Below are 18,664 nucleotides of genomic sequence, written 5' to 3'. Positions count from 1 at the left end.
TATAACCTCCCATAACTGAGGAATGCACTTGAACAAAGCTATTCCAAGCAGTGTATGTTCTTCCTTGCACGAAACATCACACACCACAAACACACACCATGTCGGGACGCACCATTTGATGGGAGAACTAGCGAGTTGGTGAGTCAACTGTTGCAGTCTTTGGTGAACCATAAATGACGTCATGCTTCCCAGTACACAGGGAACAATCTCCGGCTCATTTGATGCGATCGCGAGAATCGCGTAAGTTTCCTGCGCGACCCAATCACGCTCCACGATCCAGTCGCGAAGATCACACCAGACGGAACGGTTGTGCTTGTTTGATCGATCGAACTCGGATCGTGTTTTTCCTACAGTTTAATAAATACTTATCGGTGAAGCGTAAAATCAACAGGAAAATGAACGCTAAAGCATTTGTTTGTTTTGCCGGTGTTTTGGCCCTGATCGTCGCGGTTAATTGTGATGTGTCGCACATTGGTAAGTAGCGATCTCAGCGAAAAGCAAAGCCGGCGATCGACAATCGTAGATTGGACATATCTGCCGTCAATCAAACCGGGGATTTACATTTGACGTGTGGTATTTCGTGCTCTTGTGATACCCGTGTTACCACGCGTATTCTAGATTCAAGTGATCCTCTTACTGTATTACCGGTTCAGACACAGTTAGTTTTTTATGAGCCAATTTCGATTGCTGATTATTTCCTCATACCATCAACATGAATGGGTATTTCCCAGAAACAAAATACAACAATATTCGAAAGTATATCCTGTGTTGAACAGATTTATAATACAGCCGGGTCGAATAAGGGAAATAACTGTTTGTGATTTATATTCAGTATCTCTGAGCTCAACTGCTTCCGTTTTTGTAAACCAACTTAGAATGCGCAACGCAATGGAACGTGAACAAGAACGCGATTTGATAACTCCGCGTGACCTGATTTTGCCATGTTGAAGTTCATAAATCGGTCATAAATAATCTTGGACCGCGCGAAGGCATTGAAACTCTGGTGGCATGTTCCGTTATTTCTTAAACTGGTTTATGATTACTGTGACAGTGGCTGGGAGGATTCAACAATAAATTTGACATAATTTGCGCGGAGCATGGAGTGCAAATTTTCTTCAAGTTTTGCTGTTACCCGTGCTAAATTAACCGTAAATGTTAATGCGGTGAGGTAAAAGCGATTTAGTTAATTGTTAATAATCAGCAAATGTTTGCGCACTTCGTGCAGCAAAAAACATAAGCAACTCTACAATTTTTCACTTAATTATCGATGATGAATGGATTGTATGTTTCGCAATAAATCATACGTCGTTTGTTGTTTCTAATAACATATAAATTGATTGGACTGATGTATTATTAATGAGTGCGGCAGAGCTTCGTTGATGTCGATGAGATAAGATGATAAAGTACACTCGACCGTTAAAATTGCATTGTGGGAAAACTTTAACTTTATTTAATAATTTATAATTCAGATAAATCACATATTAGAGTGGTGAATATATTTGCATAGAATGTGAAGTGGATAACTTTCCCTATGCAAAACAAAATAATACTCTTCGCAGCAAGATTCTAAAACAACGTCGTAACAACGTAAAACAACTTCGTTAACAACGTTGCTATAGTCGAGATTATTGGATATCAATTAATTTGACAATGATTTTAAAAGTGGTTATCAAAATGAATTCCAATCATATATAATTCATTCAGAGCAATGATGTTTAATGATGTACCAATTATGGAGGAAATATGTCACCAACTTATAGAAATTTGCGAATAAATACTCTAATTTAGTTCAAAAGTATACAAAAGTATACTTTTTCTAGCAGCTTGAACTTGAACTGTTTTTGAAGATTTACTGATTATAGTTCGATTTGTATTAATGATATTTCGATGATTGACTAAATTTTATAAAAAACTTGTTTGAAAATGTCACTTCCATCTACCCATTATAGTAATAGTGCTCTTGAAGTTTCGTAATAAGTGTACCTATCATGGTAACAGTCGGTGCCACATTAAAAAAATATCGATAGGATTCAAATAATACTTCAATAATATTTTTTAAATTAAACTAGTGGCATAGTTTAAATTAAAAATTATTATTCCTATCTCATTCCTAGTATACAATACTATGTCGTTGTAACTTCGTGAAAAACGAACGCATGAAGATGGGATTAATGCATTTTAATGCTTCAAATTTTAGGTTTCGAGATGTAGTACTTGAATGTTTCTATATTGTTGTTTCTAGGTGTAGTAGATAACAATATTGGAAATAAAGAGAAAAGAATCGTTTTAAAAATTTTGTACATTAATACAGAATTTAAATAACCAAGTCAATAGTGAATACAATTAACCTTATCAATCAGCATTCATTCGATTCCAATAACGCTCCTGTGGGTCATTTAACTATAGGAAAATGTTTCTATAGAATGAAAAATATCCCTTTTTCTAATGAATGCTTCTACCCTATACAGTACAGTAAAAATCGTGATTTATTAAGATATTTATGGAAAGATCCCCAGGAAATAACGAAAGCGAGAAGTTGGGTGTCGAAGAACAAATTGTACAGCGGTTAGGGAGCTTTAATTTGGTTGATAGAAACAATAATGTTTATTATGCATTTTTGAGGTGAAATTAGTAATAACACTTTGAACACCACTAACTTCTTCACTTCCAAATGTTATTTAAATTCATCAACTTCGATTTTTAACTATATTTTAACTATATCCAGTACTAAAATATCTCATCTTCAAATTGAACTAACAGAATCCTCCTGCACGGCGTACTTTTTGAAGTAGAGCCAGTTTAAGCCGCAGAGCTCGAAACAAAAAAAAGAAGTGTAATAACTTTGTCATTGTTGAAATTCGAACATTAGGATTTTTTTTATCAATCCGGATTTATGAATTGTTTTAGTGAGAAAGGTGCTTCCTGACTTTAAAGGGATGAATCAAAAATTAATTTCTTCTTTTATATTAAAAAAAAAACTATGTATACTAGCTAAACCAGCAAACGTTGTTCTGCCATATGAATTATTTCTAGCGAATGCTTTGGTTATTAAATAAAAAATAACTGATGTATCCTAAATGTGGTTGAATATCGTTGAGGAGCAGTTAAAAATATTAGTGTAATCAAACTTTTCATGTAGTATCTTCCCGAATCCGAGTTTAATGACGGTTCATTTTTTGAAAAAGATCAAATCAATTTTTGGGAATGGGATCTATGACATACAGATGAATGCAGTGCATCATTGTCAATATGACTCTTGACAAAAATGAAAAATTCAACGCAAAACTGTAAAATGTGAAATGTAAAAAATGGCAAAAATGTTAAATTTAAATTATGTAAATTATTACCCGGACCGATCGTAATTTTGCGTTCTGTTCTTCGTTCGACTCAAGTCCAATCGAGTTGTGCAAATATTATTTAATGTATCAAAATACTTAGAAGATTAATATTTTTAAAATATTTTTCTATGAATTTCCTTGCATTTCCGGCACAACTTTATCTATAATATAAAATCATTATAAGACACAATTTTCGTCCAAGATTTTTCGTAGCTTGCAGAATTCTCTGTAACACTCTGTGACAAAGAGTAAAAATTTGATACGGGAGGGTTAATTTTCATTCCTAATTTAAATTTAAAAGCGGTTACTTCAATTGCATAACTCGATTGTACTTGAGTCCAGTGCACAATGGTCCAGGAGATGCACTTAAGTGAAAATTAGCATTTAGAGCTCGACAGTTATTCTCTAGACAAAAACTGTCTTCGACAAAGTTGTTATATATGATAGAGGGCTCATTTTCATGTTATCAAAAATAAGGTGACCAAAATTGTCGATGAAATAAAAAAGATAACTTTCTTATCTTTATAGATAGAGGTAAACATAGTTCGACAATGTTATAGTCCCACATATTTGAGACATCTTTGTAGAACAAAGTTTTTTTGACGTAGAACTACGTCTTTCATTAAGGGTGCCAAATCAGAAAACAGGTCACGTTTTTATGAAATAAAGTTAACGTTAATAACTATTTTTGCCGCGAATGGATTTTGGAGATTTACATACCAAACGAATCAGAAGTTCCCTAAGATTTGATTGATACTCTATACATCACATTTCCCTGGTGTGTAAAGGGTTAAAATTCATGAAAACTTTAAGCGTTCCCATTTTCCCATACATTTGTTCTGTCCATTTGTGTGCTTTCCCGAACAGAACTGTCAATAACGAGTAACTTATCGACGACCAACGGAGGGGAAATCGTAGAATTTAAAGTCTCCGTGAACAAAAGAAAAGTAGAAGAATGAAGGGGAATACTTGCCTAGAGTATAAACAGTGGATCTCGCTGAGGCAAACTATGTAGAGGCGAATGAACTTCCAAGTTTAAAGCCTCTTAAAAACAAAGAAAGAAAGAAAGAAGGCAAACTTTCATTCGGCATCGGACTGTTAAGCAATCCAGTTCATTTTGCTTTCGCTGCGCTTCGATCTAAGATTGGACCCCACCAGTGGTAATCCAACTTGGATATCGTCGTTTGGTTTTTCTCTTCGTTTTTCGCGTTATTCGTATCGTGTGTTTTTCTTTCCGCGTCATAAATTGGACGCTTCGCGTAGTGTGTGATGAGCAAGAAGAAGAGGAAGGCAGGCTCGAGCCCTGCAACAAACGAACGCATTGCCAGGGGCAATAAAATTTCGAGGCAAGCGTCATCTAATGATGCACGCGATGTGGGTGCAGTGAAAAGCGCTCGCACTGAACCGAACCTTCGTGAGTGTGACACCGCAACGAACAACAGCGAAGTAGGCGATTTCGGCGCCTCGGTCGAAAATCGCCGTTACCCAGGCAGCAACCAAAATCAAGCTCCCCCCGCTGGTGGTGAAGGCGGTCGCTCTTGACAAACTCATCAGCGAATTCGCATCGATGGATGTTTCAGCAGAGTACAAGTTGTGTGGCACAATTCAGTCTTTTTCCAAGCAGATAACATTGTTTGTCATCATAAGGGCTTCGTTGGTGCCATTGAGAATTCATCAATGCATTAAACTGACGTTATGGCGAAGCAGACGTTGAGGTGCGCCAAAGCATTATAGAATAATATTCGAATGTATAAACAAGCGACTTATATAAAATAACAGCGTAGTTCCACGTCAACAATGAGGTCGTATCTTGGACACAACCTCCTATAATTTTTTTTTCTATCTCTTGAAATAACTGATATAGCGCCTTTTTCTAAGTTACGTTAGGGTTAACATGAAAAAAAACTGATTTTTGCTTTAACTTTAATATTTAAAGTTCTACATACAAACTGTCTTCGAAACATTTTTAGAACATACTAATACAAACATTTTTCGACGCAGAACTTGTCAATATCTCAACTTCACTCCAAGTTATTGATGTTTCTTCCCAAAAAATACGCTCTCTTCATTTTCTGGGGCAAACATAAAAAAATGTTTGCTGACGGAATTTGTATTTGTAGGAATTTGTAGCGTATTCTGTCCACTAACAAAACTAAGAATGTGTGTATGAGGTACATACAGCGACGTGTGGCATAATGGAAAAATCGAGCTAGTGCTCTGAAAGTTAAATTTATTTTTTTCAATTTTCCGCAATGGTTTTGTTTGTGTTGGTGAAAGCATCGTTATTTTTCGACACTGATGCCAGACAACATCATCGAAACAGCTATAAAAACTACCAACTAAAATGTTATTCCTGAGTCATAGCGTTTCATGTCATGAAAATCAATAAAATAAAATTGTGTTGATATCAATACAATTATTATTTTTACGTTTAATGGGTCTCTTCTTCTTCTTCAATGACACTAACGTTCCTAGAGGAACTTCGCCGTCTCAACGTAGTATTACTTGAGCCATTTTTATTAGTACTTAGTTGAGATTTCTATGCCAAAATAACACGCCTTGAATGCATTCTGAGTGGCAAGCTCTAGAATACGCGTGATCACAGTGCAAGTCGGAGGTAATTTCTTTGACGAAAAATTCCCCCGACCAGAACGGGAATCGAACCCGAACACCCGGCATGTTAGCTATGACGCTAACCACTCGGCCACGGGAGCACATTTTTTATGTTTAATGGGTCTATAATGTAAGTTTTAGCAATTTTAACATTGGTTAAGAAAATTGTATTGCAAAGTTCAAAAATAGTAAACAGAAAAGTATTACATTCAATCAAAATGCCTTTGCCAACGAAGAGAAGGGTTAAGGCTCTCCAACGTGAATATGTGAAAGCAAAATGATCAACGAAGAAAAATGTTAAGGAATTATCAACACCGAGTTACTGTGCGGAAAAACTTGTTAATACCAAAAGAGCCCCAATTCGCATATGTTATAAATTTGCTCGTATTACGCTCGCGTATGATCAGAATTTTACTTCATATGAAAATACACCTTTTATATATATTTATATTTGCAATTGTTCATCGGAACACATCGTTCATACATTTTACATTAGTATTGAATTGTTATTTTTTCCAAATGTATTCTAAGACTCGTGTCAGTGAAGTGCCACACAGTCTGATATGTGAATTCATCTATTTACGTACAAAAATAAAAACAAACGAAACGAAACGAAAATCAAAACAAACGAAATATTCTCTCACAAACACTATTACCCAATTTTTACACGTGGTTTTACCTATACTACACCTTCACCTTAATGTTTTCATTTTTTGTTCAAACACACGTGCTATAATATCATATGCTGTATCAGCGTTGCTCATGCTAGCGTGTCGCAAGTGGATGTGTTCTTCCTCACGTCGTTCATGTTTGTTGTGACGTAGGAATCACAGTCTTTCGCTTTCTACCTTCGCGTACGTCTCAACCAATAATTGTTGGCTCTGCTCGTGACATCGTAGAATGATGTTGTCCTGACCACGTCGATACACATAAAAATAGAACTCTCTCCACTCTCATGTCTGGTTCGCCTCCTCTAACCATATGTTCATAAATATCAATGAGAAATAATATTCAAAACGAATGAAGTACCTGTGGCGGGATCTCCTTATTTCATGTTTATATAATATCCGTCTTGTCCCTTCCGAACGACTGAGGGATTTTCGTGAAAAAATTGTTTTCTGACTTGCACTGTGTTCACACATATTCTAAAGCTTGCCAATCATAATACATGTAAGAAGTGTAAATAAAAATAAAAATGACGCAAGTAATACTACGTTAAGAAGATGAACGTTAGGAATGTTAGGGCCGTTGAAGAAGCCATTGGAAAATTTATTTTTTTTTCTGCATAGGACCACACTAATCGGTACTAAATATACAGTGATCGGTATCCTAGTGATATGGAGTTTCGTTTCGTTTTCTTTTGGAGCGTCGGTGATGTGTTTGAAAATCTTAATTCCCAAAATATTCCGAAACAGTTGTTGGCGAAGTTAGAAATGTTTCGGTTCTTAAACATTTTCTATTGATTTAGTGAATACGCAATGTGGAAATATAACCGAGATGTGTACAGATTGTGTATCGGTCCGCCATTGAAACGGCGTTTACTGGTTTTTCCCGGTTTACGATAGTTGATGGCGAAACATTGCACATTAAACATAATGGGAATATTAATCGAACCATATGTTGGGATCCACATTGAGGTGTTCCTTCTCAGGTTACCCAAAGATAATTTGTTGCCGTGTGTTGTGATAAATGAGATTTTAGAGTTTTGTTTGGTCGAACGATCGATAGTTCGCATTTACATAATCACATAACTTATCTCAGTGAGTCCTGATTCTTACCTCTTCCCACTAACAACTATCCCTTCCACGGTATTCGCTAGGGAACCACGCTATAGAGGCGACCTTTCTGGCCTACGGGCGGCGAATATCATACTAACATTCCTTACCCTCCCCTGTTGACTGTAAGGACGTGTCGGCGTCGTTATTGACCATTTAAAGCTCGAGTCACCGAAAATTTCACAACGAAAATGATTTGCTAGTCCCAAGCGTCATTCTGTGTGTTCTTTGTGCAATTTGGTTGGTTCAGGTCAATCACGGAGAGCAACTACGAATTATACAGTCTACCCAAGCTCAAGCTCAAGCTCAAGTAATCGGTATCCTAGTGGTATGATATAAAGCTTACAACATATTTTCATGCCTAACAAATTTATTGCGTACAATTTCTTTAAATTCAGTCGTTTCGGAGGAGTTTGACCACGAACAGCGTGACACAAGATTTTTTTTAGATATAAGACATGTAATTTCATAAAAATTAGATCTACTGGCGCCATCTCCGGCCCAGAGCGGGAAAATTTCTCCTCACTAAAGTTTTTAATAAAAAATGAACAAAGTCATATTCAAACCATTGCATATGAGCTGGGTAAAATGCAACCATAAAAGAAATACATTGAAGAACAGCACGCCAAAACTAATCAACATTAATTCTGAAATTTCGCAAGCGAATTGTTCAATTAACATGTTTTATGTCCGACAATAAAACCGTGTAATTCCTTCATTCGGATACAAATTCATGTCCCGTTCCTCCCCTCTGTGTCTCCGCAGTCGAAGAAAACCCGGTGACCGAAGTGTGCCTCCGGTGCATTTGCGAGGCCTCCAGCGGATGCGATCCAACTGTGCGTTGTACGGGCGATGCCTGCGGAATGTTCCGCATCACGTGGGCATACTGGGCCGATGCTGGCAAACCGGTTCTGCAGGGTGATGCTCCTGACTCGCAGAGTGGTAAGTGAACAAAATATTGCAGTAATCATGGGTATAATAAGCGTTATGTCATAGCTCGAGAGATGATCGTATAACTGATGAGTACTGTTATCGAACATCCCACATAAAGGAACGTAACATAGCTTCTTTCTTTCTAATTTTTTGCTTTATTACTATTAAATCTTTACAGCCTACGCCAATTGCGCGAATGACGCCTTGTGCGCTGCTCGAACTGTGCAAGGTTATATGAGGAAGTTTGGCCAGGTAAGTGAGAAGACACATCCAATATATTGCAAATAAATCTTCCAACTGTACGTGATTGACCCTGGCATTGGGCGCGACATGAGTAAGTGAGAAAGACAGATACTTGTGAGCCGCACCAGTCAGGGTTTGTCTCTGAACCAGTTCCTAGGTTCTCGTCTCCATAACTGTTAGCACAGTTCAATCACCTTTGCAGCACAAGAAATATAGTGAGTAATCAAGTTTTGAATCTTCTACACTCCACCGTAGGACTGCAACGGAGATGGGATCATCGATTGTCTGGATCACGCTGCTGTTCACAAGCTCGGAGGATACGGCTGCAAAAGCCCGGTACCGGTTGCTTACCAGAGCAAACTCGATCAGTGCATCCATTACGCAGCCGGTACGCAAATCTAGGCGTTCGCCCTTCGTCTGCCTCAAATCAACAACATACGATCGATAGTTGAACGAGAAGTAAACGAGCGCAGCATCACAATATATCTTCAATCAAATCTTTATCTTCAGGCCTCTTTTATTGACCGACAATCGTAAACATGCCATTAATTTATTTCTATTTAATAAATAGTGAATAAACATTCCATTACAGTTTGATTGATTTGGGAACGGGAAGGGGAACCCAAATTAGTCACCCACCGGCAACCCACCATTTAATGAATCAATGTTCAATTTTTGCTTTGTTGCTTGCTTGCTTTCAAGGTCAACAAGTTTGATCGGTAAACGGATACAGGGAGAAGAATATGCAAGTGAATGAAAAGGAACGACGTTTTATATTGAAACATCAGACAAATCTCAAATCCAATCTCCTATCGATAGCTTGATGCTCCTTATGTTGCATTCTATTATCGTGTGTAGCTTGCGTTTCCCTTAACATCCGGATGTAGGTAAACTATGGACCGGTAACAACGGATAATTTAGAGAAAATTTCGTACATATTATTATACATTTATATACTAGTACTAGCTGACCCGGCAAACTTCGTCCCGTCTAAAATTTGTTTTTTTGTTATTAATACCTTCAAACATTCCGTTTTCTTACTAAGCGCAAGTTCATGAGTCCAATCGCAGAACTGTTCATTGATTGATCTTCTAATCGACCCCGTTGAATTTACCTTTTACTAAAAAATTCCTAGTACTTCTACCAAAACTTATCATTATAATATCAGATTATTTTCAGACACATTTCTCGTTCAAGATTTTTCAACCACTTGCAAATAACATGTTTCTCCGTTACATGGAATAAATGTTGGATACAGAAAATATGATAGAATAAAGACAGACCACTCCCCTCTTCTCCCCTTAGAGAAGGGGGAGGAGTGTCGAACCATCTTAGAAACGTTTCTTCCCTACAAAACCACCACATGCCAATTTTAGTTCCGTTTGCTTGATTAGTTCTTGAGTTATGCGGAAATGTAAGCTTCATTTGTATGGCAGCCCCCCTCCCCCTCTCAGAGAGACGGAAGGAGTGTCTATTCGTCATAGAAACGTTTTGTGTCCCCTAAAACCTTCTCATGCGAAGTTTGGTATTTTCTTGATTAGTTTTCGAGCCATGCAGAAATTTGTCTTTCATTTGTATGGCAGCTCCCCCTTAGAGAGAGAGAGAGAGAGAGAGAGAGAGAGGAGTGTTTAACCACCGTGAAAACATTTATTGCGCCCTAAAACTTCCATATACCTAATTTGGTTTCGTTTGCTTGATTAATTCTCGAGTAATGCAGAAATTTGTGTTTCATTTGTATGGCATCCCCCTCTTAGAGAGGGAGGTGGAGTGTTTAACCATCATAGTGTGATATTCCATAACTACTGGAATCTATTTCATGTAAAACTCCTATTCTTCCAAACACGTCTATCTTCATTGACAGGTTAAACAGTACTCCCTTTGTTTACCTTTCACTAGCAGAACTACACTCTAAATTCAGGATACCACAAATAGAAACATTTATTGCACCCTAAAACCTCCACGTGCCAAATTGCGTTTCATTTGCTTGATTAATTCTCGAGTAATGCAGAAAGTTGTGTTTCATTTGTATGGCAGCCCCCTAAGAGAGGGGGAGGAGTATCTAACCACCATAGAATCATTGATTGCACCCTAAAACCTCCTGATGCCTAATTTGGTTGCATTTGCGTGATTAATTTGCGAGTAACGTAGAAATTTGTGTTTCATTTGTATGGCAGCACCCCCTTAGAGAGGGGGGAGGAATCTCAAACTATCATGAAAACCTTCCCCGGCCCCAAAAACCCATACATAACCAATTTTCATGTCGATCGGTTCAGTAATTTCCGAGTCCATAAGAATCAGGCAAACAGACAGACAGAAATCCGTTTTTATATATACAGAGTTTTCCAACTTTAAATTCCGAAAGTAAATTGAAATAAAACACACTTAGAATTCGAATTTCGATGAAACTTTTATTTCAAATTAAAGTTTGGTTTATGCCATTATGTGTGAAATACAACATCATTCAAATGTCCACCTAGGGCTTCCTCGCACACCTTGATCCGGAACAGGTAATTTTCGATGACTTTTCGGCACATATGAGGCGGTATCTCGGTCATAACTTCACGAATGTTGTCTCTCAAATGTTCAAGAGTTTGCGGAGAGTTGGCATAGACACGGTCTTTCGCATAACCCCACAAAAAAAGGCTAGCGGGTTCAAATCGCATGATCTGGACGGCCAATTGGCATCACCAAAACGCGAAATTATGCGTCCCTCAAATTTCGTTCGCAATATGGCAATATGGTTCGGTCGTGTTGTGTGGCAAGTGGACCGTCCTGCTGAAACCACATGTCATCCGTATCCATATCTTCAATTAGTGGCAAAAAAAAATCGGTTAACATGCGGCCATAGCGCTCACTATTCACACTTACCGTCTCGTCGTCCTCATTTTCAAAGAAATGCGGCCCGATGACTCCACCAGACCATAATGCGCACCAAACAGTGACTTTTGGCGAATGCAATGGCCTCTCAACAATCACGTGTGGATTTTCTGAGCCCCATATACGGAAATTTTGGGTGTTCACATAGCCACCGAGCTCGAAATGTACCTCATCGCTGATGCGAAAATTCAGCATTTTGCTGCTGTTGTTCGTTCACCCAATCGACGTATGCCCGACGCATTCCATGGTCACCACGCTCTAATGTTTGTACCAGTTGGACTTTATATGGATGTAGGTGCAAGTCCAAATGCAAAATTCGCCACAATGATGTGTTTGACAAGCCCAATTGCTGAGCACGCCGTGGAATCGAAACATTCGGGTCATCCTCCACACTGGCAGCAACAGCAGCAATATTTTCGGCCGAACGCACATTACGATGATGCACAGGTCTCACAATATCCGCTACGGATCCAGTTTGTTCGAACTTACGCACTACATTAGCGATTGTGTGCTCTGTAGGCCGTCCATGACGACCAAAATCCGTCCGTAATGCTCGAAAAACATTTGCCGGTTTTTCATCATTTTATAGTATAATTTAACAAAATTAACACGTTGTGCGATGCTAAAACGATCCATATTGTAAAATGGCAGACATTCAACTAACGATATGACGTTTTGGTTGACAGCTATGTGAAACGGTTGTCAGCGCAGGGCTGTATACTTTCGGAAGCCCGAAATGGAAAACTGTATACGCCACCCAACTAGGAATTGCATTACCGTGCCAAAATTTCAATAACCGGTAAAAAATACTTTAAAATAAAACCATTTTCTTGAAGAAACGACTTTTATTGATAATGATTAGCTTTCAAAATGTTGGGTAAAGTAATACCTAAGGACACAGAGAATGTTAATTTTGCCGTCTTCTAATCTAGATCGGATCTCGTTAACAAAGTTTCCAGAAGAAGAAAATGCCCGTTCAGAGTCCAATTATGTTGGGCATACAGTACGAAGAGCATCGAATACCATTTGTCTCTGATGCCCTCTGTACGAGAACTCTTGTCCGAAGGTTTTCATCAATACGTTTATAGGCGTTGAACCTAGGCCGGACGTTTTTCCTTGATGCTCATCTGTTCCGCAGATTTCGCATCGTCCAGAGGATTTTTTCCTCCTGTTGTCCAGCTTGCGTCAAAGTTGATCAAGTCAGGAACAATTTCAAATGCCTGCTTGGTAGATGCAATCCGTGACGCATCTATCATGTGATGAATATCACATGAGCAAAATGATTCCTGTATGGGAGCAAATCTGCATATACGAAACATCTTTCTGCAATCCTTCCAATCAGGGCTTCAAGCAGCTGCTTTGGAATTTCTGGTGGTTACTCCGATGTATTTCTTCCGCAATAGTAGTTTAACAGCGACCGAAACTGGTTCGAGGGCATCAACCAATTCCTTTGTCGCTGTCAATTCTTCATCGCTGAAACTTATCTTGTGTGTCGTTTTCAGATTTTCAGATCGAGCAACGATTTTTGAACTAAAGTTCGGGTGTCGTAGAATGATTGTAAAATTACCAGTAATTCGGTAATGACAAATGACCCGGTATTACTGGTAAAACCGTTCAACAATCCCCACACCCAGCAGAGTAGCTTATTTGTCAAAGAAGGAAAATTTTTCGGTAATTATTGAATTAAAAAATTTAAGGAAGCAGCGGCCTCTCGCAAGCAAAGCTTTGTTCCACCGATTGCCCGATTAGTATGAAATATAAGAGATGATTCTTCAGGTCCGACCGAGTGTTCATAAGCATCGAATAACAAACGTAATGCACTCTAACCGGGCAAACGTATGTCGTGCGACGTCTGCTAACCTAACTAAAGGTTAAAACGTCTCCTATGTTTCAAACTAACCGGGAAATCGATGGAACACAAGTTTGCTTGCGAGAGGCCGCCGCTTCTGACGGTGGGTCGGTGGCCAACTCAGGTTACGTCAACTCAGCGGCTTGGGGCAGCCTCGCTTCCATATCCTCGTTAGATGGGGACTTCATGCCCATAACATTGACCTCAGAATAAATTTTATTACGACAAAATAAATTCATAATAATTAATGAGCGGCGGTGGCGTTAATACGTGAGCACCATTTTTCTTCTTGTTTTATTTTCAAATTTTCAAGGCATTTATGCTTTAAACATTTTATTTTTATGTATTTAAATTTCCTCGTTACAATTTTTCATTTTACTTCGTATTTTTTCATTCTCTCATGTTGTTTCGATTTAATCTCATTCATCAACATGAGATTTAATAAAACTCATAATCTGATTTGTCGAATTTTTTTTAATCTTCATTCGGGTAGATATTACATTCAGGTAAATGTTGCATTCGGAAAAATATCACATCCGAGTATTTATTACATTCGGATAAATGTTGCTTTCGGGTAAAAGCCTCATTCGGGCATTTGCTATATATTATCGATTCCCGGAATAAAGCGCAGGAGAAAACGACTGCAACAGAAACCACCACTCATAAAAAGTGTAGTTGGCTATAAATATTGTGGCGCGGTATTGTATTTCAAAACAAGAATTAACCGGGCAAACGTAACGCCCCGGGCAGACGTATGCCGTCCGACGCTCGCTAGAGACATTCGGTCGGACATTGCTAAAGGATCGTATCCTATGTTTCAAACTAACCGGGCAATCAGTGGATCCCAGGTTTGTGTGCGAGACACCGCCGCTTCCGACGGCGGGTCGGCGGTGTACTCGAATCACGTCATCTTGGCGGCTTGGGCCGCCTCGATTCCTTATCCTCGCCAAATGGGGACTTCGTCCCCATTACATTGTCCTCAGAATAAATTTCGAAAAACGAGAACAAGAGAATAAATTTATAATAGAAATGTGAGGCATTTATACACATGATGTTTTTCCCGCGCCAAATATTTCTAGCCTGCTACACTTTTTCTAAGTGGTTGTTTCTGTTGCAGTTGTTTACTGTGGCGATTTATTTCGGTCACGATATTATCATATATTGGCTGTCAAAAAAGTCCTGCGGTATTTTTTTTTTTGAATTTTCATTTGTTCATAAAATTAGTTTAAATGTTTTAAGTCAAATATGCGCCGTTTTGTTCTATGGCTTGTTCCCAACGAGATGCCAACTTCATAATACCCCTGTTATAGAAGCTCGCTTCCTTATTGGCAAAAAACTCGGATAGCCAATTTTCACAGGCCTCTTTTGTGGCTAACTTCTGACTACCTAGCTCGTTCGTCATGGACAAAAACAGGTAGTAGTCACTTGGTGCAAGGTCCGGACTATACGGCGGATGCAAAAGAACCTCCTATCCGAGCTCCCGGAGCTTCTGGCGCGTCAACAAAGAAGTGTGTGGCCTGGCGTTGTCCTGATGGAAGACAATGCGGCCTCTGTTTATCAAAGATGGCCTCTTCTTCATGAGTGCTACCGTCAATCGGTCCAGTTGTTGGCAGTACAGGTCCGATTGAGCGTTTGGTCATAGGGAAGCAGCTCATAATAGATTATTCCTTGACAATCCCACCAAACACACAGCAGAACCTTCCTGGCCGTTAATGAGGGCTTGGCCACCGTCTGAGCCGCTTCAGCGGGCTTCGACCACGACCGTTTGCGCTTCACGTTGTCGTAAGTGACCCACTTTTCATCGCCAGTCACCATCCGCTTCAGAAATGGGTCGATTTTGTTGCGATTCAGCAGCGAACAAAGATGTTTTTTGCGTCAACGTGTGTGGCACCCATACATCGAGCTTCTTTGTGAATCCAAGCTTCTTCAAATGGTTAATAACGGTTTGATGACTTATCCCCAGCTCTTGGCCGATGCTACGGCTACTACTATGCCGGTCTTTCTCGGCTAATTCATCGATTTTGTCGCAATTTTCGACGACAGGCCTTCCGGAGCGTGGCGCATCTTCGACGACCTCAACACCAGAACGAAAACGTTGAAACCATCGTTGTGCGGTGGAAATGGAAACTGTATCGGATCTATAAACTGCACAAATTTTATTGGCAGCTTAAGATGCATTTTTGCCTTTGTCATAGTAGTACTGTAAAATATGTCGGATTTTCTCTTTATTTTGCTCCATATTTGCGACACTATAACTCACGAACGACTTAACCAAACAAAACACTGTCAAGGACTTTATTATATTAATACCTTTCCAACAAGCTATAGTATGACTCGATACAATGAATACAACTAGAACTACGCGCTTACAACGACACCTCGCGGAAATACCGCAGGACTTTTTTGACAGCCTAATATATGTCTATATATGTCATTCGGGTAAATGTGCTTCGGGTAAACGTGTTTCGGGTGAATGTGACACAACCAGCTTTAAACAAACTGATCGTTCTAGTTTAATTAAAATTGTAATTAGACCGAAACATCTCCGATCATTTACCCCGCAAATATATATTAGGTTGGGGAAAAAGTAATCCATTATTTTTGGGTGAAATTCAAAACTATTTTTAATATGCTTCGGATTGTCCGATGTGAGTCAAGTATACACTGTTTTGTTGGAAAATTTGTTGTCAGTCTAAATGTAGCTTCAAAAGGCCTCTATCATAGAGGTCTTGGTCCTTATTAGCGGAAAACCATAGCAATAGATTTTTACAATCTTCTCTCGATCCAAATTTCTTATCACTCTGGAAATTTTCGAATGCGAGAAGGTGATAATCGTTTGGTGCCAGGTCCGAACTCCACCATGGATGCATTAAAACATCCCAATCAAGCTCTCGGAATTGTGTGGCCTTGCGTTGTCCTGATGCAACACAACACCCCTTCTGTTGGACAATTCTGAACGTTTTTGGTTAATTGCTAACTTGAAACGGTCCATTTGTTGACAGTAGAGATCATAACCGATGACTGACAGTATATCATATGATAATAAAGGAAACTAATATAAGCATATTAGCTTATAAGCATTCCCTTTCGAACAAAAATACCTTCCATTACGACAAAATGGAAGCCCTAATAAGTTTGAAAATTTCCATAGAGTCGCTATAAAACCGTGACACTCAACGTGTTAATTTAAGAGTGATTTTCGCGATTTCATGAAATGCTGCAATTTTTGATAACGCTCCATGTCAGGTTTTGTTGAGAGAGCAAGACAAAAAATCTGTGTTCAAGAGTTTTTAGACCATTCTTCGAACTCATGAAGAAGCATGGTTTGATGCATCTTTCTTACGCAGGCCACACGGTACCGTATCATGTGCGATATCATATGCCCCTCATAACGTTAGCATTAAAAAAATGGACAAAAATTTGCCAATTTTTCATGGGTTTAGCTTCACACGCACTGACGAAACTACCCATGCAGCATCAATCGTAGTAACCCATGAATCAGCAGAAAAAAATTGACAGTTCTATCAGTCGAACTCGAGCCGTGATGGCGAAAACAAAGAAACTTCTCCGTTCAGAAGTGTGCACGTTCAAAGAACGGTACCCTCCGCGTCGAAAACGGACATCGTGCGGCAATTTGTTGACACCCGTTCCGGCATCTACAACATCTTGGCACTATTTTCCCGGCGAATCGCGACGTGGTGATGGACGACGAAACCTATCTGACCCTGGATGGCAACGACTGGCAGGGCACTTCGTATTTTACTTCCCCTACGAAAGAAGTGAGCTCCGAAGTGAAGTTTATTCCACAGGCCAAGTTCCCCAAGAAGGTGCTGCTGTGACTGACAATCAGCGAGAAGGGGATGTCAAAGCCGTTCTTCTTTAGCCCCGGACTGCCTATGAACGGGGAAATTTATAGTACGAAGTCCCTGCCGGAAGTTGTTCATCAAGAAATACCATAAGGACGAAGACGCGGTGTTCTGGCCGGACCTTGCGTCGGCCCATTCCTCAAAGCGATCGTTAGAAGAGATGGAGCGGCTGAATATCAAGTCGGCGAACCCGCCCAACGTCCCACAGCTGCGTCCCATCGAGAATTTCCTGGGCAAACCTGAAGCGTAAAATCTACTCCAACCATTTTGTCACGAAAACTGAGAAGGAATTGATAAATAAAACGTTTTCGTCCGCCATGGCGAATGTTCCGGTTAACTGCCGGAAGGCCGCTCGCAAGGGCATAAAATATTTTTGCAAGTAAGCTAATTTAATTACCTCTCTTGGAAAATTTATCAAACTCAATTATCTGCCTTTTTTATCACCATCCGAAAAAAGTCCACTTTTTTAATGCAAACGTTACGCAGATTTTTAAACCGTGAATTGCTTTAAAAAAATCAGATGCTTCATTGACGACTTTGACCGCTTTCGTAATATTTAATGAAAACGATTAATGTTCCTTTCATCAGCAAGAATAGTTACCAGTGTGTTTGGTCACAACGTTACTCAAAGACAATCATTTGGTTTGAGAATAATTTTGCGCTAAAAATACTATAATATCGCTATAGAAATACAGATAGCACAGGAATCACAAACTGCTAGAAGAAGGGACCATGACATTAGTTGATCTAGTATTCGAGTTCTTAGTAGAATCTGACAAAATTCAATGGCTGAGATCAGCTCATTGTAGTGCACAAAAATTGGTTTCACATGAGCACTCCATCGAGCTTGCGACAACCGTTTTCCATCACACCTGTGTGGCTCAGAAGCACATCTCAGCTATGAGTTGAAACTTCGATATTTCTCGAAGATCCTCCTCCCTTCGTTTGGCCTTTTTTTGACCAGTAACGCTTATTTTCCAACAAAAACAGTTCGGCTGCAAATTTTCCACATAAATCTTTTTTAAAGCATATTCATACAATGTACATCGATCAAGAAGGCTTCAAATCGTGAGGTTTCAACATGTAGCAGATTTTATAAATGTTCCTATATGATTTAGGACGTTTCGTTCTCAGGGGGACCATATTGCCCCTACCTACCCTATATCCAAA

General features: G+C 39.2%; 1 protein-coding gene across 1 annotated transcript; it reads left to right on the top strand.

The window, feature by feature from the left end:
* Nucleotides 1-206: 206 nt before the first annotated feature.
* LOC129764543 (invertebrate-type lysozyme 3-like) lies at nt 207-9,488 on the top strand. The gene is made up of 4 exons (XM_055763740.1): nt 207-474; nt 8,492-8,668; nt 8,838-8,911; nt 9,158-9,488. The coding sequence occupies exons 1-4, from the start codon at nt 222-224 to the stop codon at nt 9,302-9,304; spliced, it is 651 nt and encodes a 216-aa protein (XP_055619715.1). The 5' UTR covers nt 207-221; the 3' UTR covers nt 9,305-9,488.
* The last annotated feature ends 9,176 nt before the right edge of the window (nt 9,489-18,664 follow it).

This window comes from Toxorhynchites rutilus, chromosome 2, assembly GCF_029784135.1.
Source record: "Toxorhynchites rutilus septentrionalis strain SRP chromosome 2, ASM2978413v1, whole genome shotgun sequence".
NCBI classification, from domain to species: domain Eukaryota; kingdom Metazoa; phylum Arthropoda; class Insecta; order Diptera; family Culicidae; genus Toxorhynchites; species Toxorhynchites rutilus.
The sequence above is the reverse complement of the archived record's forward strand: the minus strand, read 5'-3'. Positions and strand labels throughout refer to the sequence as shown.

What these genes read in the sequence shown, in the direction of transcription:
- LOC129764543 (XM_055763740.1), top strand. Translation starts at nt 222, where the DNA reads ATGCGATCGCGAGAATCGCGTAAGTTTCCTGCGCGACCCAATCACGCT. An exon ending in TTGTGATGTGTCGCACATTG is followed by an intron (nt 475 to 8,491) that starts GTAAGTAGCGAT and finishes GTGTCTCCGCAG; the next exon opens with TCGAAGAAAACCCGGTGACC. An exon ending in TGCTCCTGACTCGCAGAGTG is followed by an intron (nt 8,669 to 8,837) that starts GTAAGTGAACAA and finishes AAATCTTTACAG; the next exon opens with CCTACGCCAATTGCGCGAAT.